At 39.9% G+C, this 12,095-nt stretch overlaps 1 protein-coding gene across 13 annotated transcripts in view; it reads left to right on the top strand.

Annotated features, from left to right (window-relative positions):
* The window catches only part of neo1a (neogenin 1a), a 155,072-nt gene that overhangs the window by 138,781 nt on the left and 4,196 nt on the right, over positions 1 to 12,095 (top strand). For 7 of the 13 annotated variants that reach the window (XM_051378350.1, XM_051378351.1, XM_051378346.1 and 4 more), the window contains exons 17-26: positions 2,003 to 2,235; positions 5,417 to 5,555; positions 6,774 to 6,881; positions 7,358 to 7,552; positions 9,021 to 9,053; positions 9,310 to 9,378; positions 9,555 to 9,684; positions 9,888 to 10,132; positions 10,694 to 10,786; positions 11,203 to 11,373. In XM_051378350.1, coding sequence (XP_051234310.1) covers positions 2,003 to 2,235; positions 5,417 to 5,555; positions 6,774 to 6,881; positions 7,358 to 7,552; positions 9,021 to 9,053; positions 9,310 to 9,378; positions 9,555 to 9,684; positions 9,888 to 10,132; positions 10,694 to 10,786; positions 11,203 to 11,373 — 1,416 coding nt within the window. The remainder of the gene's footprint in view (positions 1 to 2,002; positions 2,236 to 5,416; positions 5,556 to 6,773; positions 6,882 to 7,357; positions 7,553 to 9,020; positions 9,054 to 9,309; positions 9,379 to 9,554; positions 9,685 to 9,887; positions 10,133 to 10,693; positions 10,787 to 11,202; positions 11,374 to 12,095) is intronic. The other 6 variants (XM_051378357.1, XM_051378347.1, XM_051378353.1 and 3 more) reach the window with 4 other exon arrangements.

The following is a 12,095-nucleotide window of genomic DNA, read 5'->3' as shown; positions in this document are numbered from 1 at the left end:
CTCAGTCTCAGTCAGAATATAATGAGGGCAGCTCTGCACAAAGAGGTGTCAAATGGAGTGAAGCGGCGAGGAGAAGACCAACAAGTGGTCGAGGGGGAGTGTCATCATGGGTGACTGACCAAAGCTTTTTTCTTCCGTCTCAACTAAACCAAGAGGAGAGAAAGTAGCGACCAGAAGGCCATCTTGAAGTGTTTACCCTTCAGTATGTTGGCCAGAAGCTGCTTTTTTGAGCCCCTCTTTCCCTTTCATAGACACACAAACACACACGTACTCACTGGGCTTTAGGCAGGTACAAACACACTCAAGTGCTCTTTGTGCAAACACACATACACACTCTTACATAAACATATAATTAAACAACGTGTTGTTACGTAACTTACTAAATGCCATTTATCTTATCCAAGTGCTGGACTGCGCTTTGAATGGGATTCTTAAAGGTCACTACCACTACATTTTTAAATTGAATAGAGTACTTAGTTGTTGAATAGATAAATATGATGATAAATGCAGGGAGTTCATAGAAATGTATATCAGAAATGTTTATATTATTTCTACTTAGGTAGATTTTCCTTTACTTTGTCTGATTGTTTTAGTGTTGCAGGCAATGTCAAATCAGATTATATTAATTTTGGTATTATTGGATTTACAGAATTTGTGCAATGTGATGTTTTTCAGGTATCTTTTATTCTGCATTAGCCTTCTCAGGCTTCTCAATTAAATTGACAAAAACCTTACTATATCACAATATACAGTAAACTGATATCACAGTATAAAAGGATATAATGTGGCTAGAATCAAGACTTGAGAACTGATGATAATGCTGTTTGCATTCTGGTTTATTTAACAGGGATAGTCATATTAATAAACATTATTTTAATTGCTAGTTGCAAGTTAGCCAAAAGGTTAATATTATTTTAATCAGATGTGACAGAAAATAACTAGAAATGTATTCAAATAGATTACAAACACTCATAGCAATAAAAAAGAGAATATTCATATTAGTATAAAGATATCAGGACATGTATTTTTTAAAACATGCAACACAGAACACACAATACACAACATGCAACGCAATTAAAAGCATCTGTTATAACCCAAACTGAATTAGGATTGTAACTCTGTTAAAACATTACATGTTCACAATAGGAGTGATGCATGACGGTTATTTTCTAGTATTGAATCAAGGACTGTGGAAAGTGGTCGAGACCACGCTCTACTGCAGGTTTTTCAGAACACCTTTGAGCCTCAGAACAGAAGCAGCACTCGGCACATGCACATCCAACCACAGCCACCACTTGTCCGTGACCCTCTTCTCTGCCTGCAGGCTCCGTTACTTAAAGCCCCTATATTCTTTCTACAGTTTTCAAGGACATAATGCACCTTGTCAACGTTACTCTGAAAGGAAGGAAATGTTCCGGTGCATTCAGTGTCCTTCTGTTTATCCACTTCACATTAAAAAGTTGTGAAAAGCTCCTTGATGTAAACCTTTCTAGACACATTTCACTACTGACTCCCTCTGAAAAGAGTGGGTCAACACTTCAATGTTGCAAGTTTGAAAAGTTTGCTGTAGGATTGTAGGTTTCTGCTTGCACTCTAGTTTTCCATTTACTGTAATCTTTTCTTGTGAATAGAGTATTTCTTCCTCTCTCTCTGTAGTGCTACAGTATTTATTGATAGAACACCACATAGTCTACATTAGCTTCTTTATAGCAACCAAGTCTGTACATTCGTCTTATTGTAGACTGTTTTTCTAATAGAATCTTCTCTCCTTTTCTCTTCACCCTTCCCAATCCCATCCTTGTTGCACTTATGTTATCTTTTTCTTCCTCCCTCGTTGACGTCCTTCATTTTAACTCATTAACATTATTTTCTCCTGTTCATTCCTCCCTGCCTCCCGTTTTGACTCCACTGTCTGATTCACCACACCACGCTTCTTTTTATGTTTTAATTTTGTTCATTATAATTTGTGTGCATGCATGCGGTTTTTCTGCCTGGCGTGCAGACCCCATAGACCCCGATGTTGACCTCTACGAAATCTTCCATGCTTCATACACCCCAGTACCAGACCCCTCTCCCATGATGCCTCCTGTGGGTGTTCAGGCCTCCGTGCTGAGTCACGACACCATCAAGGTGACCTGGGCCGACAACTCGCTTCCCAAGAACCAAAAGATCACAGATAACCGCTTCTACACAGTGCGCTGGAAGACCAACATCCCTGCCAACACTAAAGTGAAGGTGAGGGGTTCTTGTTCGATACTCACTTCCTGATTGTATGTGTGTTTGTTCAATTCAGGAAGTACTATTATTGGATTCAAAAGTCCATTTTTTGAAGTCTTTACTGTTAATTTCATTGTAGATGAGTTCTCCAAGAAAAGAAGCGCCAGTGTTATTTTTAAACTCTCCTTTTTCTGGTTTAGCTCAGCATTTTTTACGCTCTAGTAACTTATTTACAAGTTGGTGTAATTCAGTACAAATCAAATCATTTCAGCCTGATCAAACTTTGGTAATACGCCTTCATTTTATACAGTAAGATTTCTGTGTACTTCGGTGCACAGGGACTTTGTGCATCTCTTCACGCCTACACTTACCAGAGAGATGTACTGATGTGCTGAAAATAAAAAGTAATGTCATCCAATGATCTATTCCCACAGCGGCTCCAAAGCACAGTGGCAGCATAATGCAGACATTTGTAACCGAGCAATAATCTTATTTTCATCCACATTCGAGGCACTATAAAGAGATGTCGTTCTGCACTTGAACTGAGAAATTCTTCCTCAAAATTTTGTGTTACATTAGTCTTCCCAGCAACATTGTTTTAAGTTGAGTAAGAGATGGTTCACAGGGGGGTCAGGTCTGTATTGCAGTCAATCATAAGGCTGTAGGTTAAATACAATTCTCTTGGCTCTGCATTCCTGTTAAAGGTTGTCTGATTGTATAGCTCAGAGGTTAGCTCAGCTCATTGCTATCTGTAGCTGTAGATATAGTGGTTTCATTAAACCGATAATGGCCTCATTAAAGTTAAAGCTTCTTTTTCAATGATGGTACAGTAGCAGGTCTGGATGAGTTTCATTTTAGATAGATAGATAGACAGATAGATAGATAGACAGACCTTAAATTTCCATCCTGGTTGATTTGGCAACATCTATAGTAACAGTGGTAACAGCCAGTGCAGTTTAGTACCACAGCAAACACTGGTTGCTCTTCACTCTTAACTGCTAAAACAATTCAATAAACACATTTTTAAACATATAATATGTAAAAATTTCCTTGATTTTGTCTCAAAAACAACTAGACCCATGTTTTTTATTGTGTTGAGATGTGCACTTACATTATCCCAAATGTTTCCAATAACATTTACAACCAGAGAAATACATAGTTTTATTCAGTCAACGTTCCGTTTCTTACTTGCCCCTAGCTGCAGAAATAGCATATTATACAATAAATAGAAATACAAACTACAACAGAAGAGCAGCTAATGTATGTGTTTACCGTGCAGCCAAACAAACTCACGCTGTTTCAGTTAAGAACTTAAGTATTCAATTATGCCTTTGCATAAGTAGGCAATTTGAATCCAGCAATGGGAATGGCGGACCCCAACACTAACAATAAAAACTGCTACGTAGAGAGAAAATTGCTTAATTTAAATACACAGACTGGCTATTGCAAAGAAAAAATAACTAGTATCCACAACTTTGAGGAATCTGACTTTAATAGTATTTATAGATTGATCAATAGTTTAGTATACAATGTTCCCACAGCCCAAATCTTTACATTTGAGCAATTAAAACCGGTACATTTGTGCTTGATAAATGAAATGATGATGATAAATTGGATAGTAGTCGATTCATTTCTGTGGATCATGAAGCTCTAGAGTTCACGGTCAATGAAACAATCAAGTGCAGCACTGGAGTATTACACTAATTTTCTGTGTTCATTGTCATACAGATGCAGAGTGCATACAGAGTAAAGTCATGCGCATGAGTGTAATGTATTATATGATTTATGAGTCACAGTGAGCTGAACCTGAAACAAGGTGTTTGAGATTCAGCTTCCGATTCTTGGCCTGCAGCTCAATTATGATGATTACTTATCTCTGAACACTGGATCACTGTGTGTGTGTGTGTGTGTGTGTGTGTGTGTGTGTGTGTGTGCGTGTTTGTGTGTGTGTGCGTGCGTGTGCGTGTGTGTGTGTGTGTGCGTGTGCGTGTAAACCTGTGACCAGGCAGAGCTCAGATAAAGGCCTGCGTTTACTGATAAATTATTCAACAAGGACAAGACAAACTGAGAAGTAGAAGAAGAGGGTGTAGATCTGTAGAGCATACAGCCAACTCAGACGACACACACACACACACACACACACACACACACACACACACACACACACACACACACACAGAGCCGAGTCTTGCTGCAATGAGTGGATGCTCAAATTGGTTTGATTCTCACACTGTGACAGTAATTAAGGACTTCCACAGGCTCATTATGCTTCTGTCTTATTAGCCAAATTCAATATATTAACAAGTCTATTAGAAAGGTCTTTTCTAGTGTTTCTTATCAGTGCAGTGTAGATCACATCTTGTACATCCTATATACTTCAAGTACAGCTGTACCAGAGACCCGTCTAACCAACAGCGATGGCTTCACCTTAATGCTACTCTTCTTCATGTGCCCTCTTCTCTTAGAGCGAGTCTAGCCAGACAAGCTTGTACATTATTGAAGAGACCACTGCTCTCAAACTGGCAGCATGTTTCTAAAGCACAGAGTGTTTTCTTTTCCTATCCCAGTGCCCTCTGTTTGACAGCCCCCACCGGAGACCTGTACTTTTGTCATAGCACGCAATGTTATAGATAGGGCTGTTAGAGACCTGGCGACCTGACTCGCTGCTGCTATGACCCCCAGCAAGCTAAAGCTGGGCCTCCTTTTTCTCCTGCCAGCTCAGGCCAGCAAAGATCAAGATAAATGGTTACATAACTCAAGCTTTTTGAAGTCTGAAATGCCATAGAAATGTGAAACGCCCCCTTTTTTATTTGGTTTTATAGCTCATTGGTAATGGCTACACTTTTTGTGGCACGATATTTCACACTAAACATGACTGAGTATCACAAATGTAAAAGGTTCTGGTTCCACTCACAACTACTAGTGATTGATTAGTTGATTGACATTCACTTGTTCTGTCACCTTGAAGTTTAGGAATTTGGGATTGGTATTTTTTGCCATTTTATACCCTAAAATATTAATCAATGAATTAAGAAAATGATTAACAGACTAATGGATAGTAATAATTGTTGGTGTGTTAAAAATTCTAACATTGCAGACTTCATCAGCGTTCAGTGAACGTAATCTGCCTTCTAACATACTGAATTCTTGTTTCTGTGTGTCTGTGTGTGTTCTCTCTTGTTTGTCTGTCTCTCCCCAGATGGCCAACACCACTAGCCTGAACCACATGGTGACGGGATTGAAGCCCAACACACTATACGAGTTCTCCGTCATGGTGACCAAAGGCCGCCGCCTGAGCACGTGGAGCATGACTGCACAGGGCACCACCTTTGAGACCAGTAGGAACACACACACACACACACACACACACACACACACACACACAAATAACTGTGCAGAAACACACAACATAAACCAACTTGTCCAGTGTAACGAGTCCCTGGCTGGGAGTAACATTTCACTTTTTGCTGCCCGAATTGAAGGAGAGGACACTCCTGAGGAAATTCAAGCTGACACTAGACAGTATAACATAATCCAAATAATAAGACAGGTATTTATCAGTAGACCTCAAATAAACTGCAGGTGAAATTGAGGAAACCTGCTGCAAATTTGGTGATTGCAGAATATAATTCTGGTTAGTAGTACAATTTCCTGTTAAAACAAATTATTTCTTTTCATGTTTTTCCTTGATTTGCAGACCAATGGCCTGGCGTCTCAGCCTGAGAATCAGTAGAGCCACAAACTAAGACCTGGCCCTTTTAATGGGTTCAAGCTTATAGAATAAAATTCATTTTGTTTTAGTTTTGTGGGACAAATGTTATGTTGCCTTTTGCTTGCCGCAATATCTGAAGTATGACGGTTAATTATTTCTCTCGCCTGAGTCAGCTGGATCAAAACTGCGTAAATTGACTGTGTTAGTGGTAAAATTGCTCACAGTACTGTCACCATAGTAACATGTTGTCCTTTTAAATCCGTCGGCCATTCTGTATTGAAAATATACAAGCCCTTGAGTATTTGTATAAGATTCCTGCAGTGCTCTGTACCTAACACTGAAGATACTAAAATCTGCAAGCTGTGAAGTATCAGAGCCCATACTTCATTGTAAATTGTAATTGCTGAGCTAGAAGTTGCTTGACAATAAACCAGACATTAAAAACACCTGCATTTTTATATGCATTATTGTATGAAGATTTATTAGACTATTAACTAGAAGTTTTAGTTGTGTTTATTATAGAGAGCAGAATAGACAGTTTTCATTTCTGCCCAACCAGTGTTTGTCGGTGTGTGCAAGTGATTTGTGATTGGAAGGTCATAAACAAGTAATAAACTTCAGGTCATCGGTTTTTGAGGGCAGTTTGAGCACTTACAAGATATCCAAACAAAAGTCACATAGAGACATAAAATGCAGATACAGTATCCTAAGACTATGTGCTAAGCTGCACATGACACATATACAAATGCACACACACAGATTACTCATAGTAAAAGTTAATAGTGAGTGGTGCACTAACTGTTCAACAACTCAATAAATGTCCTGTCTCAACCCCCCCCCACAGTTCCCAGCTCCTCCCCCAAAGACGTGACCGTGGTGAGCAAAGAGAACAAGCCTCGCACCATAATTGTCAACTGGCAACCTCCCTCTGAGGCCAATGGAAAGATCACTGGTGAGTCTCTTGTGTGTTACACATTTTCAAAGATAAGATAAATCTCCAGTTCATCCTAATATATGCCATTAAAATTGTGGGATTCTGGACTGAAATAAAGTCATATTTCTAACTTGTTGTCTTTGATTTGAACCATTTAGACCTCTTTCTAACAACTCTCCATTACATGCTGACTAATGAAATCACATTTAGGTAGAGAATTGATGTAAACTAAATGATTACGCATGTAAAATGGCCAAAGAAAATGTATGTTCCTTTCACTTTTCAGACATTTTGTGCAAGTAGTGGTCAGAGAGCAACATCAATCTCCATCTGTTCACTGCACTGCAGGCTTTTACTAAAAGTAGATGTAATGCGGTGAATTATATGAATCCAATAAAGAGTGCGATACATGACTGTGTATTGTAGTGTCACAGCAATAAAGCCAATGAACATTAACATATTTGTCTCTCTCTTTCTGCCCCTCCCTGTTGTAGGCTATATAATTTACTACAGTACAGATGTAAACGCTGAGGTCCACGACTGGGTTATTGAACCAGTCGTGGGCAACCGCCTGACCCACCAGATCCAGGAGCTTACGCTGGACACCACCTACTATTTCAAGATCCAGGCCCGAAACTCAAAGGGCATGGGCCCCATGTCTGAGGCCGTACATTTCCGCACTCCTAAGAGTAAGTTTGAGAGATGAGGCGAGATGAGAACATGATAAGGACCAGTGGTGCAATGAAACTGCATCCACCCCTTTCGCCAGTTCAAGTGTTATTTGATATGTAAAAGTATATAATCCCAGCTTGCACTTCAAGAGTCATTTATTTTCCTCAGGAGGTTGGTGGGCCTCCTGAAGAGCTAAATGGAGAGAGAATGAATATTGGATTTACATTAGTCAGGTCACCAGAAACACGACTCCAAATGAATGCTAATTTTACTGCGTGTCTGCTGGATGTGTAAACAGGCAACTGTTTGCTGAAACATCCTACAGCTCTGCTTTAAGACAACGTAGGGGGCGGAGTTGGTGGGGGCTGTGGTGTTTAAACCTGCTACAAGATTTTAACGGATTATGAAACAGCCTTAATTTAATTCTGATGCTTCTATATGACCTGCATATATAAACAACAGCATCAGCGAGAAGATGTTTCTATGTAGTTATTCTTAATGCCTGCCACTAGGTCAGATTCCCCTTGAAATCAATGAAATGAGGTTGTGGAAACACTACCACTTTTGTCCATAGGGGCCGTTCCTTGTTGCTGCTTTAATTTACCATTGAGGCGATGAAAAGCAATCCAGGAGCTCCAGTTTTAGTGACATGCATTTAAAGGTTTATCAGACACCACACTTCATGTCGAGCTAAAGTTGGACTATAACAGTTACTCTGCCCTCATTTGATGTGACCAAAACAATCTATTAATGCAGCTTTAAGATTTGACTTTCACTGGCACAACAAAGATCCTTTAAGAATTGTGATCTGATAAACAGTTTGCATAACGGTAGTTAAAGTAGGTCTTCATATAAAACGGCCTGTTTTGAAAACACATCAATATCCCAAGTTGATGATGCCCAACAGTCTGCTACTCTCCAAGGATGCATTTTCCCCTATTAACTTTCTCCCATATGATGTGCCAGTTCTGACTTAAATAAATCTCCTAGTTAACACTCTCCTGATGGAATTTGCTGTGAGAAAGCCTCCTGAGAGCTGAGACAGAGATGTTTCCCAAGCCTTGTTGATTGCTTGGGGATGATCAAATTACTTCAAAGTCTGGTCAGTAAATCTGTACCCAGCTCTAAATGTAAAAAAGCTATTTTAGGTTCAGTTTGACGGTGCTGCGTATACCTTGTTTTGTTTTTGTCTGAATATTTTGACAGGTATGGTATGCACTATTTACTTATAATCAATGTGTTTAATTGTAGAATATTTTTTCATTTTTCATTTAGATTCTCTGCTTTTAATGTCAGCTTGGCTGTGTCTGTAGTACACTGTTGCTGTTTGGTTTTCTCACTATTTCTCATTCTTCTAGTTTTTGCTACTTTCCTCCTCACAATCCCCATCTCTCGCTTTATTTGTCTCCCTCGCTGCTCTTTTCAGCTAACCTGTTTTTTGCTTTTTATTGTCTCTCCCTCCCTGCTCTCCTTTGGCCTGTTAAGCTGAGTCCTCTGACAAAATGGCTAATGACCAAGGTAAAATCCCCCTCCACACTTTATCTTTCACTGCTGACTCTGCACCTCGTGTATCTCTCTTCCAAAGATTTTCTCCTTCTAGGCTGATGAAAACTTGGGCTGCATGGCCGGCGAAATCTAGTTGTGCTTGTAGAAATGTTGAAGATTATAATGTATCTCTTGAACTTTTGACAGAGAACTAAATATGATAGTAGATGAGGTCATAAAAACACGTAAGGAGAGTTTGATTGTAACACACTTTTTCCATTTAAATCAGCTTCAAATCTTCTACCGAAGCCAGGGCCTTCAGGAAACCAACATCCACAGGACCCTGGAAATGCAGTTGGTAAGATTTTCCTCCCACCCACTTTTTTATTTTGAAAATGGCAATTTGAGCCAACTTTTTGGGTCAATATTTTTGATGTAGCGTAATGTGGCGTGTTTTCTTGGTAGTGACTCATCAGTGTCTTTAAAGAGGTATTTATAAATGCACCCCAGTCTAATCCAGTCTTTCTCCTCCAGGGGTGGGAGGCAATACTGAAAATCACATCCTGGTCATTGTCATCATCGTCTCAGTGGGAGCCTTCACCATCATCGTGGTGGTGGTTGGGGCCTTCCTGTGTACACGGCGCACCACGTCCCACCAGAAAAAGTAAGGAGCTCAGTCACACTGTTACCTTTCTTGTCCTCTTTTTTTCAATTCTCAATTCTCAGTGCTCCTTTCTACCTGCTAACTGTGTTACCAACAGCCCAGCTCCCTCCTGTGTTCTTTGTTCCTTGTACTTTGGGCACTTTGTCACCGTCTCTGTAAATAAGATCAGTCTTTCATCATTACCTCTGTGTTCTCCCCTGCAGAAAGCGTGCTGCCTCAAAGTCCTCAAACGGCTCCCACAAATACAAGGGAAACTCCAAAGACCTGAAGCCACCTGATCTTTGGATTCACCACGAGAGGCTGGAGCTCAAGCCCATGGACAAGTCGCCAGACCCCAACCCAGTCATGACCGAAACGCCAATCCCCCGCACCTCGCAGGACATCACGCCGGCTGACAGCACCCTGGACAGCAACCCCCACCTGCAGCAGCGGCGTAACTCCTACCGCGGTCAGTCTTGCCCCAGGGGGAAGACTTAAAATTTGATGTTATGGGAAAGAGATCAAAGTGAAATGTCACCCTTACTGCCTGAGCTTACATGCATAATAACACTGAGCAAACTTCTTAAAGTTTGGCTGGCAGGAAAGGAAAGTACATTTTGGAAGGTTGACTAAGAAAACAGTTGGTTTTTTAGGGAGGAAATGTGTTAATACCATCAGGTTTGCTTCCAGGAGCATAACTGGAAGAGAGTTTGGTGGTGTTTTTGTTTCACAAGTCAACACTTGCATTTGCTGTTATTTTATTATTATTATTTATTATTATTTTATTACCACGCAAAACATTTCATGCTTTTCATACATTATGCCCATTACTTGTCATGATTGCAGTGCGGCGGGCACATACTGCCAACACTACAGCTCTCAGTTGTGAATGTGACATTTAGAAATGCAACCAAAACCCAATGGTATAGAACCGATTGAGGATCCTGAGATCTACAGATTGATCATCACACAAAAAGAACAAAAAAATAATAGATCTTTCTGATTGGCTGGTTTCCACCGTACCTTTTAGGCCACGAATCAGAGGACAGCATGTCTACACTAGCAGGCCGACGAGGGATGAGGCCTAAAATGATGATGCCTTTTGACGCACAGCCGCCTCAGCGTAAGTGTGTGTGTGCCTGTGTGCCTGTGTGTGTGTGTGTGTGTGTGAGTGGTAAGTGGAACTTGTCATAATTTAAAGATAGTGAGGAGTCAGTTTTTGAAAATCTTCACTTTGAATTTGGAAATTAGAACACAAAGACGCATACCAGTTTCAAATATATCTCATGCTAGATACGCCCATTTCATTCTTCTCACAAATGTTCATTTTTATTGTTGTTTTTCTGAATTTCTTCCTTCCTGAATTTGGTGACTGAGTGACAAACAGAGAAAATATTCAAGTGTGTTTATTACAGAAAATTGCATGTTTGTGTATCTCACCAGCAATACTTCCAAACCCTTCATCATTATTACAGCTGGTTAAACATCTCATCTTGTTTGTGTGTGTGTGTGTGTATCCATGTCCATTTTCATTCACAGCTGTGATTAGTGCTCACCCCATCCATTCCCTTGATAACCATCACCACCATTATCACATGGGCAGCCTGGCGTCGCCGACACGCAGCTACCTCTACCACCAGGGCAGCGGGCATCCACGCCCGCACGCCTGCGCCACCCCCATCTCCCATCTAGACAGGGTGGACTCTACAGGTGAGAGACTGCCACCTGCTGGACAGCAGGAGACGTACAGAGAAGGGCAGGGCAGTCATTCATTCATTGATTTGTCATTTGCTCATTCATTCACATGCAGCTGCCATCTTGCTACGTTCATATTGTAGTATTTTAGTGTTACTAACCACTCTTTTCTAACCTCCCTGCCTCATAAAATAATGTTTTGATGCTCTTTTCCACTCATCTCAACTTTTACCAAAACAAACTGAAGCCACCTGGAAAGCGGTCAGATTTGCCAATGATTTAAACTTTTTACAGAAAATACTAACAGTTTGCTGGTTGCAGCTTCAAGAATGTTAAGATTTGTTTACTTTTATTAGTTTTATATCAATTATATAATTTATATAATATATCAATTATATAATATAACATTACATGTGTAGATATTACACAGTAAGTATGCAGTTTTTAGTTTAAATATAGGATAGATAGTATTTTGACATTACAGAAATATTTTTGATAATTGACAATAAAATATTTTAAATTAGGTCCTTTGCTTAGGGTAAAATTACTTTGTGTAACCTCCCTATTAAGGTATGAAAGCCGCTTGACAAATGGAGAATATGAAAAAAAAAAAAAAGGCTACTGACTATTGTGGGAATGTTATGGAAAAATGTATCTGTGTAAATTGAGAAATTAGTAATCAGTGATTGTGGTCATTTCTGATGAACAAGTTCACAGGGACAGAAAGAATATGCTGT

The sequence above is a fragment of the Dicentrarchus labrax genome, unplaced genomic scaffold (genome assembly GCF_905237075.1).
Source record: "Dicentrarchus labrax unplaced genomic scaffold, dlabrax2021, whole genome shotgun sequence".
In the NCBI taxonomy this organism is placed as follows: Eukaryota; Metazoa; Chordata; class Actinopteri; family Moronidae; genus Dicentrarchus; species Dicentrarchus labrax.
Note: the sequence above shows the minus strand (reverse complement) of the source record. Positions and strands in the feature narration are given on the sequence as shown.